At 44.3% G+C, this 22429-nt stretch overlaps 1 protein-coding gene across 3 annotated transcripts in view; it reads left to right on the top strand.

The window, feature by feature from the left end:
* The window catches only part of LOC110536877 (MOB kinase activator 3B), a 66790-nt gene that overhangs the window by 28747 nt on the left and 15614 nt on the right, over positions 1-22429 (top strand). For 2 of the 3 annotated variants that reach the window (XM_036936764.1, XM_036936763.1), the window contains exons 1-2: positions 8370-8561; positions 14012-14637. In XM_036936764.1, the coding sequence (XP_036792659.1) occupies positions 8473-8561; positions 14012-14637 (715 nt within the window). In that variant the 5' untranslated portion in view covers positions 8370-8472. Of the gene's footprint in view, positions 1-8369; positions 8562-14011; positions 14638-22429 lie in introns of those variants that run through there. The other variant, XM_036936765.1, reaches the window with a different exon arrangement.

Below are 22429 nucleotides of genomic sequence, written 5' to 3'. Positions count from 1 at the left end.
GGTGGAGTCGCAATTCAACGGCTCAGACACGAGACGTACAGACAATCACGGACTACAAAATGAAAACCAGCCATGTCGCGGACACCAACGTCTTGCTTCTGGACAAGCTGTGTGTTCCCTTTTTGACTCTGTTTTGTATATTTGCAGTCAAAACGCCAGAATTTACTCCATCTCCATAGCTATCATACTCTAATTCCATTGATTTCAAAACTCGGTCCTCCAGAAAGTGGAAAGCAACACTGATGCAGTTCTACTACGTGATATCTTTCAAGAAATCTGTGTTAGAATGGATTACCTTTCACATACTGAGCAGCTCATGTTATAGACAGAAGCGTGCTACGTGGCAGACCAATCCGAACTCATCTCACTACACACGTCCAGCCCACTCATTATCTCAGCCAATCATGGCTAGCAGGACGGTTGCTGACTTTTTTTTGTGGCTAAACAAACTAGACTCGTGATTTAACAATGTGATTCATAGTTTACAGATGGCATACACATTTGTTATTAAGTTTGCATGCTCCAGAAGGCATTTCTGACACAAAAAAACAAACACATTTTGATGTTTTTTAAAGCTTATGTTCAAATGGCTCTCCTGTGAATTTTATTTTTTTTATTAAACCTTTATTTAACTAGGCAAGTCAGTTAAGAACAAATTCTTATTTACAATGACGGCCTACCAAAATGCAAAATGCCTCCTGCAGTGACAGGGGCTGGAATGAAAAATAATTGTTTTTATAAAATATATATATATATATATATATATATATATATATATATATATATATATATATATATATATATATATATATAGGACAAAACACACATCACGACAAGAGAGACAACACTACATAAAAAGAGACCTATAAGACAGCAACATAGCATGGCAGCAACACATGCCAACACAGCATAGTAGCAACACAACATGACAACAACATGGTAGCATCACAAAACATGGTACAAACATTATTGGGCACAGACAACAGCACAGAGGCAAAGAAGGTAGAGACAACAATACATCACGCAAAGCAGCCCCAACTGAGTCTTTGAAGAGATTAAAGATGAAACTGTTCAGGTTGAGTGTTTGTTGCAGCCTGACCCAGTCACTAAGCGGCAGCAAACTGAAAAGACGAGCGACCCAGGGTTATTGCTGCTCTTAAAGGATGCATGTTTCTGAATATTTTTTGCATTCTGTACAGGCTTCCTTCTTTTCACTCTGTCATTTAGGTTAGTATTGTGGAGTAACTACAATGTTGTTGGTATCACGTGTCTTAGTGACACGGAATTAAAATCCCCGGCAACAAGAACAGCAGCCTCCATGATCCGTGGAGTTTCCTGCTTGTTTATAGCCCGGTACAGTTTATTTATTGTCTGCTTGTTGTTTTTGTTGTCCTGAGATAGAATGTTTACAACAGTCACGATAACAGATGAAAACTCTTCTCAGGGGGTAGAAGGGTCGGCATTTCAACATCAGTCATACCAAGATAGGTCCAGACTTCCACACCATTTACTGTTGATGGTGTTCTGGAATGTTTATAGCTTTATCCTCAGAATTTGTTCTTATAAACTGACTTTGCCTAGTTAAATAGCGGCAATAAAGGTTAAAATCTTCAGAACCCTCTTTGGTTTCTCTTTACATCTCTGAAATACCAGTGAGTTGGTGGCCATTTAAAAATAACACATAGGATTAGGTTGAGGTATTGAGTGATTGGACTTTGCCCTCGTCATCAGATGATGATGATCCATGAAATCATGGCCTTGGTTCACATGTTCTTTGGTTTGCTTGTCTTTCTGCCTGTCTGTATATGCCATGCCATTTAAACACAGTTTGCATTGTCAGATGTAATCTTGCTCCATCTACAAAAACAAACAGACATTAATTAGTGTTGTTGCAATCTGTGAGAAAAGCAAATAATGTGTGAATACAGTTGTAACCTGGATTCCTACCATAATATCACTGGACATCAGATGGATGACCTCAGACCTCGCATATTCCAGGTTGAGATAGTGAAGGCTTTGTGTTCCATAAAGTGTCCAATGTTGTCGGTCGTGTGGTTTGGCCTCAGGCCTCTCTCTCTCTCTCTCTCTCTCTCTCTCTCTCTCTCTCTCTCTCTCTCTCCAATTCAATTCAAGGGGCTTTATTGGTATGGGAAACATGTGTTAACATTGCCAAAGCAAGTGAGGTAGATAATATACAAAAGTGTCTGTCTGTCTGTCTGTCTGTCTGTCTGTCTGTCTCGTCCACTCAGATTGATTCAACTCTTAGTTACTTTCTGCTTCAAGCTGTATTTAGGAACTGTCTGTGTGATTTGGGTTTTACTTCTAATACATAACGTCTGTATCTGCTATTTATGGAATATCCCTCCTGTTAGTTCTTCCACTGTAGATAGGCCCTAGACCTGTCACCTACATGTTTATAGACCGTATGTAATGTCACTCCACTGTAGATAGGTCTAGGGCCTGTTATTACATGTTTATGGACAGTATATAACATCCTTCCACTGTAGATAGGCCTAGGACCTGTTATTACATGTTTATAGACAGTATATAACATCCTTCCACTGTAGATAAGTCTAAGACCTGTTATTACATGTTTATAGACAATGTAACGCCAGTTTGTGTATGTTTAGACTCTAGCCCGGTCTTATATGTAATGCAAAGATACATATAGAGAACGGTTAGCTAAACACACGGTTAGCTAAACACACAGTTAGCTCAAACACACAGTTAGCTCAAACACACAGTTAGCTCAAACACACAGTTAGCTCAAACACACAGTTAGCTCAAACACACAGTTAGCTAAACACACAGTTAGCTAAACACACAGTAGCTCAAACACACAGTTAGTTCAAACACACAGTTAGTTCAAACACACAGTTAGCTCAAACACACAGTTAGCTCAAACGCACAGTTAGCTAAACACACAGTAGCTCAAACGCACAGTTAGCTAAACACACAGTAGCTCAAACACACAGTTAGTTCAAACACACAGTTAGCTAAACACACAGTTAGTTCAAACACACAGTTAGCTAAACACACAGTTAGCTAAACACACAGTTAGTTCAAACACACAGTTAGTTCAAACACACAGTTAGCTAAACACACAGTTAGTTCAAACACACAGTTAGCTAAACACACAGTTAGCTAAACACACAGTTAGCTAAACACACTATTTCCAGACTGTTAATGCTGTACTGTACAGGGGAAACACTATGTTGGAATATCATTTTATTTAAGGACAGAAAGACGCGTTAAACCCATAACAGCATCTCTACCATGGTCATAAACCCATAACAGCATCTCTACCATGGTCATAAACCCATAACAGCATCTCTACCATGGTCATAAACCCATAACATCATCTCTACCACGGTCATAAACCCACAACAGCATCTCTACCATGGTCATAAACCCATAACAGCATCTCTACCATAGTCATAAACCCGTAACAGCATCTCTACCATGGTCATAAACCCATAACAGCATCTCTACCATGGTCATAAACCCATAACAGCATCTCTACCGTGGTCATAAACCCACAACAGCATCTCTACCATGGTCATAAACCCACAACAGCATCTCTACCACGGTCATTAATGATTGAACAGATTCTGGCTCCACAGAAAGTGCTGCTCTGCCCTCATCAGTTTCCTTCCCCAGTTCAGCACACATCATTCTGTCTTCTTAGCTGCACCTTGGGAATTACAGTGTGTGTGTGTGTGAGTCACGTTTACTGTCTGCAACAGTTCCATCATGTGTCGTCATTGATCACGATCAGTAGCATTGATTAGCCAAATAATCAATCAGAATGATTGAACAATCTTGAATTTTAGGATTGACCTAGAGTTACCTTGGAAAGGCACATTGTTCTTTTTATTGGTGTGTTATGGTAACCAAGGTTACATCTGTAATGATCAGATGGCCTACGCACTACACTAACAGAGAAACGTCTGTCTGTCTGTCACTCTGTCCTTAAAGTGAATCTATCAGCTTCTGTCTGGACAGGTGATGAGGTCATTCATCCACACTTCCAAAGCCAGGCTTCTGAAATGTTGTCCTTCAAGTTGCTCAGTTACTGGTGAAAGGCGAAGGAGGAAGGGTTTTCCATTACAATGGTGACCTTATCTTCAGATCTGGCTTTGCTGTATAAAAAAAATATGTTTATTTCCTCTTAGAAAGATTAGCGAAGAACTCAGAGTACTCATGAGAACAAGAAGCTCTCTATGTGTCAGTACTCATAGTACTCATGAGAACAAGAAGCTCTCTATGTGTCAGTACTCATAGTACTCATGAGAACAAGAAGCTCTCTATGTGTCAGTACTCATAGTACTCATGAGAACAAGAAGCTCTCTATGTGTCAGTACTCATAGTACTCATGAGAACAAGAAGCTCTCTATCTGTCAGTACTCTGAGTACTCGTGAGAACAAGAAGTTATTGATCTGTCAGTACTCATAGTACTCATGAGAACAAGAAGCTCTCTATCTGTCAGTACTCTGAGTACTCGTGAGAACAAGAAGTTATTGATCTGTCGTACTCATGAGAACAAGAAGTTATTGATCTGTCAGTACTCATAGTACTCATGAGAACAAGAAGCTCTCTATCTGTCAGTACTCATAGTACTCATGAGAACAAGAAGTTATTGATCTGTCAGTTCTCAGAGTACTCATGAGAATGTGAATGATCTCACTTTACATTATATGGCGTAATGTAAAAGTGGAAACAATGGGTCTTTCTTTTTAATGTTATCCAGTTAAATGTAACTAAATGTAATCGAAAATGTAATCTAAGTAACTATTGACCCGTTAAATGTAACTAAATGTAATCGAAAATGTAATCTAAGTAACTATTGACCCGTTAAATGTAACTAAATGTAATCGAAAATGTAATCTAAGTAACTATTGACCCGTTAAATGTAACTAAATGTAATCTAAGTAACTATTGACCCGTTAAATGTAACTAAATGTAATAGAAAATGTAATCTAAGTAATACCCAAAAGTAATTATTTATTATGAGAGGTCCATAAACAATAACTAGTAATGCTGCTTACTCAAAGAAAGGTTAAAATCTCACCTTTCTGGTAAAAATGGTTATACATTGTGCAGTCACTTTTAAGGAGACTTGCTCCAGTACACAGTACAAATATTGATATGATGTATTTCCTGTTCAGCAAAACTGTTCTAATAAGGCTTGAAATTACTGATATGCTTTCTAAATATAGAAAGGACTAACTATAAGATTTCACCTTCTTTTAAAACTAAAAATACAAAAAAATACATATTTCTATGTTTAGTGTTTAGAGGAAGATCTGCATATTTTCTTCAAGTCTCTTTTGGTCAAAACGTCTCCCCCCCCCCAGGGCCTCCCGAAGTTTCCCCATCTCTGTGAATGTCTCAGAGCTTTAGCTTGGCTTCCTGAACTCGTTGGAGACTGTGAGGGTGTTGGTGAATGGAGAGGTAAAAAGGTAGAGTCACGGCGCAGGACACAGAGATGAGGATAGTCCGACAGTTTACTCAAAAATGAAGAATAATATTCCAACACGGAAAACGGAAAAAAAATCAAAAAACACAAGAACACGAAGCCACATGACAAACAATAACGCACAGTACAGAGAGGGAAGCCAGAGGGTTAAATAAGGAACATAATGAATGGAATAGAAATCAGGTGTGAATAATGAAGACAACACCAAACGAAAATTAAACATGGATCGGTAGCGACTAGAAAGCCGGTGACGTCGACCGTCGAACGCCGCCCGAACAGAGGGACCAACCTCGGCGGAAGTCGTGACAGAGACTTGCCTTTCATCTCATATTAATCTTGTCCGTCTATGACAGGGATGGGCAACTGGTTTAGGTCCTCAGGACCAATAAATAAAAAAAATGCTGTATATTTTATTTATTTTTCTGAACTTAGTCAGGGTCTCAACTTCCTGTTGACAGTTAGAGTAATAGAATACAAAAAAAGGTGACATTTTCAGCAGACACTCAGTTATCTCATGTCAGCAACATTGTTTTAGATTGGTAAATGAGTCTAGCAGCCAGCTATCTTAACTTGATCATTGGTCATCAGTTATCATATTAAAAACTGTAAACGTTTGCCTCCAAACGTGTAGAATTACAGGGACATGCGTTAGAATTTGTGGTCCCCACCCCCATCAAAGTTGTCCATCCCTGGTCTATGACAAACAGAAAGTGTTTTTTGTTTACAACCTATGAAAATGTTGATCGGAACCGGTACCAGAACCACGCAGGTCCTGACATCTGAGCTTTGCTATGTATAGAAATGCCATTGGTGATGTTGTATTGTTGAATACATCCTGATTTGATCATCGTTACCTTAAAATGTTGACTGCATACATGTCAATTATGCTGTAATGCTGGAAATCATGTTGAGGCCCTCTTACTCAGCTAGGAGCTGGTGAGGCCCTCTTACTCAGCTAGGAGCTGGTGAGGCCCTCTTACTCAGCTAGGAACTGGTGAGGCCCTCTTACTCAGCTAGGAACTGTTGAGGCCCTCTTACTCAGCTAGGAACTGGTGAGGCCCTCTGCTCTGCTAGGAGCTGGTGAGGCCCTCTGCTCCTCTAGGAGTTGGTGAGGCCCTCTACTCCGCTAGGAGCTGGTGAGGCCCTCTACTCCGCTAGGAGATGGTGAGGCCCTCTACTCTGCTAGGAGATGGTGAGGCCCTCTACTCCGCTAGGAGATGGTGAGGCCCTCTACTCCGCTAGGAACTGTTGAGGCCCTCTACTCCGCTAGGAGTTGGTGAGGCCCTCTACTCAGCTAGGTAGACCAGACAGCTCTGAGTAAATATCACTCCAGGATCTCCGTAAAGACTGAAGAGGCCACTGACACCTGGAGGAGCATTAGAGGCCCTTCATAGTCAATTATGTAATTGAAAGCAGATAACTATCACTAGATTGTAAACTGGTTGGAATGTCGTCTTTTCTACCAGCTTGGTGTCTTACCCCATCGTTATGAAAATCAGGCCCCAGACCGATACACAGACAGGACAGTAGACCACACAAACAGTAGACCACACTGACAGCCAAGACAGTTGACCAGACAGACAGTACAGTAGACCAGACAGACAGTACAGTAGACCAGACAGCCAGGACAGTAGAACAGACAGCCAGGACAGTAGACCAGACAGACAGTAGACCAGACAGACCAGCCAGACAGTAGACCAGACAGTAGACCAGACAGACAGTACACCAGACAGACAGTACATCAGACAGAGAGTACACCAGACAGACAGCACACCAGACAGACAGCACACCAGACAGACAGCACACCAGACAGACAGCACACCAGACAGACAGTACACCAGACAGACAGTACACCAGACAGACAGTAGACCAGACCGACCAGACATACAGAGATGCTCCAGCTAGATAAAGACCAAACAGACCAATTCATCATGAAGTAATTAGGGGACTGTAATATTGTCCCTATTTGCTACAGTGACAATTAACCACTGACAAGACAAGAGGGAGGTAGTGAACCTGTTGACCACTAACAAGACAAGAGGGAGGTAGTGAACCTATTGACCACTAACAAGACAAGAGGGAGGTAGTGAACCTGTTGACCACTAACAAGACAAGAGGGAGGTAGTGAACCTGTTGACCACTAACAAGACAAGAGGGAAGTAAGTAGCTAACCTGTTGACCACTGACAAGACACGAGGGAAGTAGTGAACCTGTTGACCACTAACAAGACAAGAGGGAGGTAGTGAACCTGTTGACCACTAACAAGACAAGAGGGAGGTAGTGAACCTGTTGACCACTAACAAGACAAGAGGGAGGTAGTGAACCTGTTGACCACTAACAAGACAAGAGGGAAGCAGTGAACCTGTTGACCACTAACAAGACAAGAGGGAGGTAGTGAACCTGTTGACCACTAACAAGACAAGAGGGAAGTAGTGAACCTGTTGACCACTAACAAGACAAGAGGGAGGTAGTGAACCTGTTGACCACTAACAAGACAAGAGGGAGGTAGTGAACCTGTTGACCACTAACAAGACAAGAGGGAAGTAGTGAACCTGTTGACCACTAACAAGACAAGAGGGAAGTAGTGAACCTGTTGACCACTAACAAGACAAGAGGGAAGTAGTGAACCTGTTGACCACTAACAAGACAAGAGGGAGGTAGGGAACCTGTTGACCACTAACAAGACAAGAGGGAGGTAGTGAACCTTTTGACCACTAACAAGACAAGAGGGAAGTAGGGAACCTGTTGACCACTAACAAGACAAGAGGGAAGTAAGTAGCTAACCTAACACTCAGACAGGTTCAGATCTGGTCAGGCAACATTTCTCCTGAAGAAGACAATAGGCCCCATTGATTGAGTTTCACATCACATCTTCCACTACGGACGTAGTAGGTTGTGTTCTTCACCGGGGCAGTCGGGCACTCTACTCTGAATTTACAAATCATACATAAATATGATGCGAAAGTAGCAAGAAACATCTCCTTAGCCAGGCATGTTGTTTGTTTTGGATATTATGGAAAAGCAGGGAACATGCCAAGATTGCTGCTTCAACTGGATACTCAAAGCTTTTAAACCAAACTTGTATGTATTCTTATATTATATTATTGTAATGCCTAACATGCCGGGATTATTCAGTTTATTTCCTAGTGCACTACTTTTGTCCAGAACCCTATGGGCCCTGGTCAAAACAAAGTAGTGCACTATATAGGGAATAGGGTGCCATTTGGGATTAAGTCGTATGCTCATAAGCAGTCTGTTACAGTGGTAGTATAAATCCGCTTGGCGTGGCTTTAAAGTACCATGGATATGACATAACCTCAAATTAAACCGCATGGTGGGAATGATGTGATCTGTATTCGATTTTAGAATCAGATTCAACTCCTGTAATCTTTGTCAGGCTGCAATAAGTAAATTGATACAGTCCAAATCAAATTGTATTGGTAGCGTATAAATATTTAGCAGATGTTATTGCGGGTGTAGTGAAATGCTTGTGTTTCTAGCTCCAACAGTGCAGTAATATCTAGCTAAATGCTTGTGTTTCTAGCTCCAACAGTGCAGCAGTATCTAACTAAATGCTTGTGTTTCTAGCTCCAACAGTGCAGTAGTATCTAACTAAATGCTTGTGTTTCTAGCTCCAACAGTACAGTAATATCTAACTAAATGCTTGTGTTCCTAGCTCCAACAGTGCAGTAGCATCTAACTAAATGCTTGTGTTTCTAGCTCCAACAGTACAGTAATATCTAACTAAATGCTTGTGTTCCTAGCTCCAACAGTACAGTAATATCTAACTAAATGCATGTGTTTCTAGCTCCAACAGTACAGTAGTATCTAACTAAATGCTTGTGTTCCCAGCTCCAACAGTACAGTAATATCTAGCTAAATGCTTGTGTTTCTTGCTCCCACAGTGCAGTAATATCTAACTAAATGCTTGTGTTCCTAGCTCCAACAGTGCAGTAATATCTAACTAAATGCTTGTGTTCCCAGCTCCAACAGTACAGTAATATCTAGCTAAATGCTTGTGTTTCTTGCTCCCACAGTACAGTAATATCTAGCTAAATGCTTGTGTTTCATGCTCCCACAGTGCAGTAGTATCTAACAGTTCACAACAATAAACACAAATCTAAATGTAAAAGAATGGAATTAAGAAATATATAAATATTAGGAACGAGCAATGTCGGAGTGTCATTGACTAAAATCCAGTAGAATAGAATACAGTATCTACATATGAGATGAGTAAAGCAGTATGTACACAATATTAAAGTGACTCGTGATTCCATGTCTACGTACAGCAGCCTCTAAAAACAATAAGCATTGTTTACTGGAAGTCTTGGGACACCAATGAAATGTTGTAATTTTAGAGGCTATACAGAACGTTTGCCTTCCACTGAGCCAAAAAGGGGTCCCCTTAAATGGACAGAAATATCGTCCATAAATATCCTCATTGGAAATAAAGGGCCACAACCTCTCCACACCCCTAAAAATCATGTTTTCACGTCAGTATTCTGTTCTCTAAGTAATGTTATGACTTTGGATGTATTCAAACCCCCTGATCCAAAAGACACGAAGCCTCACAGTCACAACCAGCTAAATCTCTCTCTGATCTAAACTCGTAATCCCACTGACTGCGGGGAAGAACTGGGAGTGTCCTCACTAAATTGAGTACAAACACAAAGATACCTCATGATTTCGTGTTTAGACAGGATCGTTGTTAAAATGTGTGCGGTTCCATTACTTACGTTTGAGTCATGACCCTGATAGCATCACTCTGGCGTTGTATCAGTGTGTGGAATGTGTAAAGCAGAGCTTGAAGCTAATCTCTGTCTCTGTCTGTCAGTGGACTAAACAGGTCGGGCACCACAGAACAGATCTGCACTGTGTGCAGATGGTTCAACTATTTATCGATTTCCACTGATCGATATCTGAGCTCAGATCTTGTTGCCACGTGCCCTAACCCTAACCCAGCAGCACAATGGGTGGCTCTGTGATGAAGAGAGGTCGTTCCAGCTAGGGTCCTGTCAACACCTTGTTCAACACCTTGTTCAACACCTTGTTCAACACCCTGTTAACACCCTGTCAACACCTTGTTCAACACCCTGTTCAACACCCTGTTCAACACCCTGTTCAACACCTTGTTCAACACCTTGTTCAACACCCTGTTCAACACCCTGTTCAACACCTTGGTCAACACCTTGTTCAACACCTTGTTCAACACCCTGGTCAACACCTTGTTCAACATCTTGTCAACACCCTGTTCAACACCCTGTTCAACACCTTGTTCAACACCCTGTTCAACACCCTGTTCAACACCCTGTTCAACACCTTGTTCAACACCCTGTTCAACACCTTGTTCAACACCTTGTTCAACACCTTGTTCAACACCCTGTTCAACACCTTGTTCAACACCCTGTTCAACACCTTGTTCAACACCCTGTTCAACACCTTGTTCAACACCTTGTTCAACACCCTGTTCAACACCCTGTTCAACACCTTGTTCAACACCTTGTTCAACACCCTGTTCAACACCGTGTTCAACACCTTGTTCAACACCCTGTTCAACACCCTGTTCAACACCTTGTTCAACACCCTGTTCAACACCCTGTTCAACACCCTGTCAACACCTTGTACAACACCTTGTTCAACACCTTGTTCAACACCTTGTTCAACACTTTGTTCAAAACCCTGTTCAACACCCTGTTCAACACCCTGTTCAACACCCTGCCAACACCTTGTTCAACACCTTGTTCAACACCTTGTTCAACACCCTGCCAACACCTTGTTCAAAACCCTGTTCAACTCCCTGTCAACACCTTGTTCAACACCTTGTTCAACACCCTGTTCAACACCCTGTTCAACACCTTGTTCAACACCTTGTTCAACACCCTGTTCAACACCCTGTCAACACCTTGTTCAACACCTTGTTCAACACCTTGTTCAACACCCTGCCAACACCTTGGTCAACACCTTGTTCAACACCCTGTCAACACCTTGTTCAACACCTTGTTCAACACTTTGTTCAAAACCCTGTTCAACACCCTGTTCAACACCCTGTTCAACACCCTGCCAACACCTTGTTCAACACCTTGTTCAACACCTTGTTCAACACCCTGCCAACACCTTGTTCAAAACCCTGTTCAACTCCCTGTCAACACCTTGTTCAACACCTTGTTCAACACCCTGTTCAACACCCTGTTCAACACCTTGTTCAACACCCTGTTCAACACCCTGTCAACACCTTGTTCAACACCTTGTTCAACACCCTGCCAACACCTTGGTCAACACCTTGTTCAACACCCTGTCAACACCTTGGTCAACACCTTGTTCAACACCCTGTTCAACACCTTGTTCAACACCCTGCCAACACCTTGGTCAACACCTTGTTCAACACCCTGTTCAACACCCTGTTCAACATCCTGTTCAACACCTTGTTCAACACCCTGTTCAACACCCTGTCAACACCTTGTTCAACACCTTGTTCAACACCCTGCCAACACCTTGGTCAACACCTTGTTCAACACCCTGTCAACACCTTGTTCAACACCTTGTTCAATACCCTGTTCAACACCCTGTTCAACACCTTGTTCAACACCTTGTTCAACACCTTGTTCAACACCTTGTTCAACACCCTGTCTGTCAACACCCTGTCTGTCAACACCTTGTTCAATACCTTGTTCAACACCCTGTCTGTCAACACCCTGTCCAACACCTTGTCCAACACCCTGTCCAACACCTTGTTCAACACCTTGTTCAACACCCTGTCTGTCAACACCCTGTTCAATACCTTGTTCAACACCCTGTCTGTCAACACCCTGTTCAATACCTTGTTCAACACCCTGTTCAACACCCTGTCCAACACCTTGTTCAACACCCTGTCCAACACCCTGTCCAACACCTTGTCCAACACCCTGTCCAACACCTTGTTCAACACCCTGTCTGTCAACACCTTGTTCAATACCTTGTTCAACACCCTGTCTGTCAACACCCTGTTCAATACCTTGTTCAACACCCTGTCCAACACCCTGTCCAACACCTTGTTCAACACCCTGTCCAACACCCTGTCCAACACCTTGTCCAACACCCTGTCCAACACCTTGTTCAACACCCTGTCTGTCAACACCTTGTTCAATACCTTGTTCAACACCCTGTCTGTCAACACCCTGTTCAATACCTTGTTCAACACCCTGTCTGTCAACACCTTGTTCAACACCCTGTCTGTCAACACCCTGTCTGTCAACACCCTGTCCAACACCTTGTCCAACACCCTGTCCAACACCTTGTTCAACACCCTGTCTGTCAACACCTTGTTCAATACCTTGTTCAACACCCTGTCTGTCAACACCCTGTTCAATACCTTGTTCAATACCTTGTTCAACACCCTGTCTGTCAACACCTTGTCCAACACCCTGTCCAACACCTTGTTCAACACCCTGTCCAACACCTTGTTCAACACCTTGTTCAATACCTTGTTCAACACCCTGTCTGTCAACACCTTGTCCAACACCCTGTCCAACACCTTGTTCAACACCCTGTTCAATACCTTGTTCAACACCCTGTCTGTCAACACCCTGTCTGTCCACACCTTGTTCAACACCCTGTCCAACACCTTGTTCAACACCCTGTCTGTCAACACCCTGTCTGTCAACACCTTGTTCAACACCTTGTTCAACACCCTGTCTGTCAACACCTTGTTCAACACCTTGTTCAACACCTGTCTGTCAACACCCTGTCTGTCAACACCTTGTTCAATACCTTGTTCAACACCCTGTCTGTCAACACCCTGTTCAACACCCTTGTTCAACACCCTGTCTGTCAACACCCTGTCTGTCAACACCTTGTTCAATACCTTGTTCAACACCCTGTCTGTCAACACCCTGTTCAATACCTTGTTCAACACCCTGTCTGTCAACACCTTGTTCAACACCCTGTCCAACACCTTGTTCAACACCCTGTCTGTCAACACCCTGTCTGTCAACACCTTGTTCAACACCCTGTCCAACACCTTGTTCAACACCCTGTCCAACACCTTGTTCAACACCCTGTCTGTCAACACCCTGTCTGTCAACACCTTGTTCAACACCCTGTCCAACACCTTGTTCAACACCCTGTCTGTCAACACCCTGTCTGTCAACACCTTGTTCAACACCCTGTCCAACACCTTGTTCAACACCCTGTCTGTCAACACCCTGTCTGTCAACACCTTGTTCAACACCCTGTCTGTCAACACCCTGTCTGTCAACACCTTGTTCAACACCCTGTCCAACACCCTGTCAACTCCTTATTCAACGCTCAATCATGATCTCTGTCATTTAAAGTTTTAAGCAAATGTAGCTGATGTGAAATGGCTAGCTAGTTAGCGGTGGTGCGCGCTAGTGGCGTTTCAATCGGTGACGTCAGGGCGAGGGGACGGACGTAAAGTCTATACTGTTACACAAACAAACACTACAATTGGGGATAAGATCATCAACTAAAGGACTATAATGTCAAATGTTAACGTGATGTCTAATCCGTGTCTTTCTCTTCTCTGCTTCTCACAGAAAAAGATGTCCTGATGCGGCACTCCAAACAGTAAACGTTGCCCTGCTGTATCCCTCTTCCTCATCTCAACCTGCTCCTCCTCCTCCTCCTGTACTTCCTGCTCCTCCAGAACTTTTCCCCTCCTCTCCGCTCCCCCGGTCCTCGTCCCTGAACCTCCTCTCCCCCCTCGCCCCAGTCTTCGTCCCACTTGCCCCCGTCCCCGGCAACATGTCCATCGCCCTGAAGCAGGTCTTCAACAAGGACAAGACCTTCCGGCCCAAGCGTAAGTTTGAGCCGGGGACGCAGCGTTTCGAGCTGCATAAAAAGGCCCAGGTGTCGCTGAGCTCCGGGGTTGACCTACGGGCGGCGGTAGCTCTGCCCCACGGGGAGGATCTGAACGACTGGGTGGCCATGCACGTAGTTGACTTCTTCAACAGGATAAACCTCATCTACGGGACGGTGTGTGAGTTCTGCACGGAGAAGAGTTGTCCGGTCATGTCCGGAGGTCCTAGGTATGAGTACCGATGGCAGGACGATCACAAGTACAAGAAACCAACGGCTCTACCGGCTCCCAAGTACATGAACTTGCTCATGGACTGGATCGAGGTCCAGATCAACAATGAGGATATCTTCCCCACCAGCATGGGTGAGTACTCTGGGTCTGCTGTAACTATATGTACATCAGCCACACTCAACCGACCCAGACAGTCTTTTTTAGGAACTAGAAGCAGTGCTAGTGGGTAATATCACTCAGCAAACAAGGCCAGTAAAAACAAATCCATATAATAACCAATGTAGTGATATTTGTGTTGTTTGCTTTATAACCCATTGGTTCATACGCCACTGTGATATACAATAAGACCCGGGATATACAACAAAAAGACAACAGTCACACAGCGGCAGAAGAAATTCAACCACACCTTCTGTTTCATCACAAAACCGAAGAACAACAATCTGTCTGATGAAGTCCACAAAGCAAATTACGAATGTACTGTAACGGCAGGGTAGCCTAGTGGTTAGAGTGTAGAGGCGGCAGGTAGCCTAGTGGTTAGAGTGTAGAGGCTGCAGGTAGCCTAGTGGTTAGAGCGTTGGACTAGTAACCGTGAAGGTTGCAAGTTCAAATCCCCGAGCTGACAAGGTACAAATCTGTCCTTCTGCCCCTTCTGCCCCCGCTGTTGTTGAAAATAAGAATTTGTTGTTAACTGACTTGCCTAGTAAAATAAAAATGCAACAGCTCAGCACTGATTGGCTAATTATTTTATAATTTTTTTCATCAAGTCAGGCCAAATGCTTTCTGGCATCAATCAATCAAACACTACGGCCGCAACATCAGCAGCAACAGCATCAGATGCATGGTCTACACATACTGAGACAGAGAGGTGCTGTTTCACTGTCCAGACAGCATCAGATACATGGTCTACACATACTGAGACAGAGAGGTGCTGTTTCACTGTCCAGACAGCATCAGATACATGGTCTACACATACTGAGACAGAGAGGTGCTGTTTCACTGTCCAGACAGCATCAGATACATGGTCTACACATACTGAGACAGAGAGGTGCTGTTTCACTGTCCAGACAGCATCAGATACATGGTCTACACATACTGAGACAGAGAGGTGCTGTTTCACTGTCCAGACAGCATCAGATACATGGTCTACACATACTGAGACAGAGGGGGCGCTGTTTCACTGTCCAGACAGCATCAGATACATGGTCTACACATACTGAGACAGCATCAGATACATGGTCTACACATACTGAGACAGAGAGGTGCTGTTTCACTGTCCAGACAGCATCAGATACATGGTCTACACATACTGAGACAGAGAGGTGCTGTTTCACTGTCCAGACAGCATCAGATACATGGTCTACACATACTGAGACAGAGAGGTGCTGTTTCACTGTCCAGACAGCATCAGATACATGGTCTACACATACTGAGACAGAGGGGGCGCTGTTTCACTGTCCAGACAGCATCAGATACATGGTCTACACATACTGAGACAGCATCAGATACATGGTCTACACATACTGAGACAGAGAGGTGCTGTTTCACTGTCCAGACAGCATCAGATACATGGTCTACACATACTGAGACAGAGAGGTGCTGTTTCACTGTCCAGACAGCATCAGATGCATGGTCTACACATACTGAGACAGAGAGGTGCTGTTTCACTGTCCAGACAGCATCAGATACATGGTCTACACATACTGAGACAGCATCAGATACATGGTCTACACATACTGAGACAGAGAGGTGCTGTTTCACTGTCCAGACAGCATCAGATACATGGTCTACACATACTGAGACAGAGAGGTGCTGTTTCACTGTCCAGACAGCATCAGATACATGGTCTACACATACTGAGACAGCATCAGATACATGGTCTACACATACTGAGACAGAGAGGTGCTGTTTCACTGTCCAGACAGCATCAGATACATGGTCTACACATACTGAGACAGAGAGGTGCTGTTTCACTGTCCAGACAGCATCAGATGCATGGTCTACACATACTGAGACAGAGAGGTGCTGTTTCACTGTCCAGACAGCATCAGATACATGGTCTACACATACTGAGACAGAGAGGTGCTGTTTCACTGTCCAGACAGCATCAGATACATGGTCTACACATACTGAGACAGCATCAGATACATGGTCTACACATACTGAGACAGAGAGGTGCTGTTTCACTGTCCAGACAGCATCAGATACATGGTCTACACATACTGAGACAGAGAGGTGCTGTTTCACTGTCCAGACAGCATCAGATGCATGGTCTACACATACTGAGACAGAGAGGTGCTGTTTCACTGTCCAGACAGCATCAGATACATGGTCTACACATACTGAGACAGAGAGGTGCTGTTTCACTGTCCAGACAGCATCAGATACATGGTCTACACATACTGAGACAGAGAGGTGCTGTTTCACTGTCCAGACAGCATCAGATACATGGCCTACACATACTGAGACAGAGAGGTGCTGTTTCACTGTCCAGACAGCATCAGATACATGGTCTACACATACTGAGACAGCATCAGATACATGGTCTACACATACTGAGACAGAGAGGTGCTGTTATAGAAATTTATGAAATCTCAGAGAGATGAAAGATACATATATTTTTTTAGAATTTTGATTGGTCAAAAATATTTGAGTAATCCTGGCTTCTCTTGGCATCTATTAATACACTCCAAATCAAATCAAATCAAATTTTATTTGTCACATACACATGGTTAGCAGATGTTAATGCGAGTGTAGCGAAATGCTTGTGCTTCTAGTTCCGACAATTCAGTAATAACAAGTAATCTAACTAACAATTCCAAACCTACTGTCTTATACACAGTGTAAGGGGATAAAGAATATGTACATAAAGATATATGAATGAGTGATGGTACAGAGCAGCATAGGCAAGATACAGTAGATGGTATCGAGTACAGTATATACATATGAGATGAGTATGTAAACAAAGTGGCATAGTTTAAAGTGGCTAGTGATGCATGTATTACATAAGGATGCAGTCGATGATATAGAGTACAGTATATACATATGCATATGAGATGAATAATGTAGGGTAAGTAACATTATATAAGGTAGCATTGTTTAAAGTGGCTAGTGATATATTTACATCATTTCCCATCAATTCCCAACCAACAAGATGGCCGTGAACAATTACAACAGTTTGGGTTCACATGGGTTGTTACTACAGTATGCTGAGACATGACAATATCCATCTGAACCTTTGTCACCTAGGACATCTGTCTCACCGGACCATCTCAAACAGTAATTGAGCATCCCCTGCATTAGAGGATAAGGAACGTCTTGGGAATTTTTTCAGACTAGCATCGGTGACGGAATTCCTGTTGCGGAAAATTCCTGTCATTTTCTGAAAATGTTGGGAAGTTGGGAAGTTACTGGATTACTAGGCTACCATACTGTCCTGCGGAGTAACGGTAACAAAATATAGCATTAGATCAGGAGTCCGGGCCCTCTTGGACCCAGGGTATTACAAGGAACACTGCTCATTGTAATGGCTGCCTTGACGCTGACATGAAAAGTCAGGTGATCCGGAGGCGGACGCTAATTGGATAGAACCACTAACAGCTATTGACCTATGACCTACAGTATGACCTTCCTCCTGTCAACCCTGCTCTTAGTCACCACTACAAGCAGTCTAAGGAGCGCCCTGGTGAACAGTAGTACTATGAGGAATAGGGTGCTGTTTCGGGGTCCGACAAAGTTTATCGCTTGGAAAAAAACAGGTGATGGGTGTCAGTCTGGTAACAGGTGATGGGTGTCAGTCTGGTAACAGGCGATGGGTGTCAGTCTGGTAACAGGTGACGGTGTCAGTCTGGTAACAGCTGATGGGTGTCAGTCTGGTAACAGGTGACGGGTGTCAGTCTGGTAACAGGTGACGGGTGTCAGTCTGGTAACAGGTGACGGGTGTCAGTCTGGTAACAGGTGATGAGGGTCAGTCTGGTAACAGGTGATGGGTGTCAGTCTGGTAACAGGTGATGGGTGTCAGTCTGGTAACAGGTGATGGGTGTCAGTCTGGTAACAGGTGATGGGTGTCAGTCTGGTAACAGATAATGGGTGTCAGTCTGATAATGGGTGTCAGAGTACAGCAGCAGTATCGTCCTCAGTTCAGCCTTTGAATAATGCAGATACATCTGATCTGCCAATGCTCTGGTGAGCCACGCAAATGGAACCTTTATAGTTCCATTTATAGTGTACTGCTTTTAACCAGGGCCCATAGGGGACCAACAGGGCTCAGATCAGAAGAAGTGCACTATATAGGGAATAGGGTGCCGTTTGGAACGAGTCCCTAGCCTGTTCCCACCACGGTGTCACCATGATATCCAGGATGATTCCCTTTGTTCCATGGCCGGCAGCCTGTCACCGCATGGCGACCGTGAGAGTTCTCTCCTCTTCTTTTCTTGTATCTCTATCTTGACTCCCTATCTTTCTCCTCTCTCTATCTATCCTCATTCTCTATCTTCACCCTCCCTCCCTCTATCCCCCCTCTCTCTCTATCCCCTCTCTCTTTCTCCTCTCTCTATCTATCCTCATTCTCTATCTTCATCCTCCCGCCCTCTATCCCACCTCTCTCTCTATCCATCTCTCTCTCTCTCTCTCTCTCTCTCTCTCTCTCTCTCTCTCTCTCTCTATCCATCTCTCTCTTCTCTCTCTCCTCTCTCTGTCTCTCTCTCTCTCTGTCTCTATTTAGGTTCCACTGTGCTCTCAGCTAGACATCAATAATTCACCCTGGAGCATGTTCAAACCTGTGTGTGTGTGTGTGTCCATGGGATGTGTTGTCGAGCAGTCCCATGCTTTATTAAACAGTAACGAACCAGGGGAAGAGGAGAGTACTGTATCCATCCAGTACTTTCCAACCACACACTTAAATGACTTAACAAAGTTTAAAAATAACCTTGTTTGTTTTAATAGGCTTTTTATACTGTACTGTATCACCATGGTGAGAGTGAGCCAGGTGTTGTAGCCTTGTTTTGAGCCAGGTGGTGTAGCCTTGTTTTGAGCCAGGTGTTGTAGCCTTGTTTTGAGCCAGGTGGTGTAGCCTTGTTTTGAGCCAGGTGGTGTTGTAGCCTTGTTTTGAGCCAGGTGGTGTTGTAGCCTTGTTTTGAGCCAGGTGGTGTTGTAGCCTTGTTTTGAGCCAAGTGGTGTAGCCTTGTTTTGAGGCAGGTGGTGTAGCCTTGTACAGCAGCAGTATCGCAGCAGTATCGGGTAGCCAGGTGGTAGCCTTGTTTTGAGCCAGGTGGTGTTGTAGCCTTGTTTTGAGCCAGGTGGTGTTGTAGCCTTGTTTTGAGCCAAGTGGTGTAGCCTTGTTTTGAGGCAGGTGGTGTAGCCTTGTTTTGAGCCAGGTGGTGTAGCCTTGTTTTGAGCCAGGTGTTGTAGCCTTGTTTTGATCCAGGTGGTGTTGTAGCCTTGTTTTGAGTCAGGTGGTGGTATAGCCTTGTTTTGAGACAGGTGTAGGAGCCTTGTTTTGAGCCTTGTTTTGAGCCAGGTGCTGTAGCCTTGTTTTGAGCCAGGTGTTGTTGCCTTATTTTGAGCCTTGTTTTGAGCCAGGTGAAGTAGCCTTGTTTTGAGCCAAGTGGTGTTGTAGCCTTGTTTTGAGCCAAGTGGTGTTGTAGCATTGTTTTGAGACAGGTGGTGTAGCCTTGTTTTGAGCCAGGTGTTGTTGCCTTGTTTTGAGCAGCCTTGTTTTGAGCCAGGTGGTGTAGCCTTGTTTTGAGCCAGGTGCTGTAGCCTTGTTTTGAGCCAGGTGGTGTAGCCTTGTTTTGAGCCAGGTGCTGTAGCCTTGTTTTGAGCCTGGTGTTGTAGCCTTGTTTTGAGCCTGGTGTTGTAGCCTTGGTTTGAGCCAGGTGGTGTTGTAGCCTTGGTTTGAGCCAGGTGGTGTTGTAGCCTTGCTTTGAGCCAAGTGGTGTAGCCTTGTTTTGTGCCAGGTGGTGTAGCCTTGTTTTGAGCCAGGTGGTGTAGCCTTGTTTTGAGCCAGGTGCTGTAGCCTTGTTTTGAGCCAGGTGGTGTAGCCTTGTTTTGAGCCAGGTGTTGTTGCCTTGTTTTGAACAGCCTTGTTTTGAGCCAGGTGGTGTAGCCTTGTTTTGAGCCAGGTGATGTTGTAGCCTTGTTTTGAGCCAGGTGGTGTAGCCTTGTTTTGAGCCAGGTGCTGTACCCTTGTTTTGAGCCTGGTGTTGTAGCCTTGTTTTGAGCTTGGTGTTGTAGCCTTGTTTTGAGCCAGGTGGTGTTGTAGCCTTGGTTTGAGCCAGGTGGTGTTGTAGCCTTGTTTTGAGCCAGGTGGTGTTGTAGCCTTGTTTTGAGCCAGGTGGTGTTGTAGCCTTGGTTTGAGCCAGGTGGTGTTGTAGCCTTGTTTTGAGCCAGGTGGTGCTGTAGGCTTGTTTTGAGCCAGGTGGTGCTGTAGCCTTGTTTTGAGCCAGGTGCTGTAGCCTTGTTTTGAGCCAGGTGGTATAGCCTTGTTTTGAGCCAGGGTGGTGTTGTAGCCTTGTTTTGAGCCAGGTGGTGTTGTAGCCTTGTTTTGAGCCAAGTGGTGTAGCCTTGTTTTGAGCCAGGTGGTGTTGTAGCCTTGTTTTGAGCCAGGTGGTGTTGTAGCCTTGTTTTGAGCCAGGTGGTGTAGTCTTGTTTTGAGCCATGTGTAGTCTACAGTATTCCTTAGTCCTGAAGTAACCAGGGCTTGATCCAAGTACTGTCAGTCCAGCACCTTAGCCCCTAAGGTGTTGCGTTAACGTAGCTACAATCTAGTTCAGGTTACTGTGATTGAGGAGAAGATCATGGCAACAACCCAGAGGGTTTAAACCATTAATATAGTCAGGGTTAGAGTTAGGGTGGTCAGGGTAGTCAGGGGGTTAGGGTAGTCAGGATTAGGGTAGTCAGGGTTAGAGTTAGGGTAGTCAGGGTTAGGGTAGTCAGGGGGTTAGGGTAGTCAGGGTTAGGGTTAGGGTAGTCAGGGTTAGAGTTAGGGTAGCCAGGGTTAGGGTTAGGATAGTCAGGGTTAGGATAGTCAGGGTTAGGGTTAGGGTAGTCAGGGTTAGGGTAGTCAGGGTTAGGGTTAGGGTAGTCAGGGTTAGGGTAGTCAGGGTTAGGGTAGTCAGGGTTAGGGTTAGGGTAGTCAAGGATAGGGTTAGGGTAGTCAGGGTTAGAGTAGTCAGGGTTAGGGTAGTCAGGGTTAGGGTTAGGGTAGTCAGGGTTAGGGTAGTCAGGGTTAGAGTTAGGGTAGTCAGGATTAGGGTAGTCAGGGTTAGGGTAGTCAGGATTAGGGTAGTCAGGGTTAGGGTAGTCAGGGTTAGAGTTAGGGTAGTCAGGGTTATGGTAGTCAGGGTTAGGGTTAGGGTAGTCAGGGTTAGGGTAGTCAGGATTAGGGTAGTCAGGGTTAGAGTTAGGGTAGTCAGGGTTAGGGTAGTCAGGGTTAGGGTTAGGGTAGTCAGGGTTAGAGTTAGGGTAGTTAGGGTTAGGGTAGTCAGGGTTAGGGTAGTCAGGTTTAGGGTTAGGGTAGTCAGGGTTAGGGTATTCAGGGTTAGGGTTAGGGTGGTTAGGGTAGTCAGGGTTAGAGTTAGGGTAGTCAGGGTTAGGGTAGTCAGGGTTAGGGTAGTCAGGGTTAGAGTTAGGGTAGTCAGGGTTAGAGTAGTCAGGGTATGTATGGCCCTGTTGTCTGTTACTAACCCTGCAGCTGCAGTGTGCCAGACCACTGTTATTTGTCTCTGTCATGGCTTTGGGGTCACTGTCAGGTTAGGGTTAGGATTTCCCAGGGTCATGGTGCAGGTAGCTGACCTTTCACCTTTAAGGTGATGTTATGTCTTCCTGAGACAGTGTCTCTCTGACTCGCTCTGTCATCTCTGTGTGGGGTCAGTTTCAGGATAGGGTTAAGGTTACCCAGGGTCATGCTGTCTCTGTGACGGTCTTT

Source organism: Oncorhynchus mykiss, chromosome 12 (assembly GCF_013265735.2).
Source record: "Oncorhynchus mykiss isolate Arlee chromosome 12, USDA_OmykA_1.1, whole genome shotgun sequence".
Taxonomy (NCBI): domain Eukaryota; kingdom Metazoa; phylum Chordata; class Actinopteri; order Salmoniformes; family Salmonidae; genus Oncorhynchus; species Oncorhynchus mykiss.
Note: the sequence above shows the minus strand (reverse complement) of the source record. Positions and strands in the feature narration are given on the sequence as shown.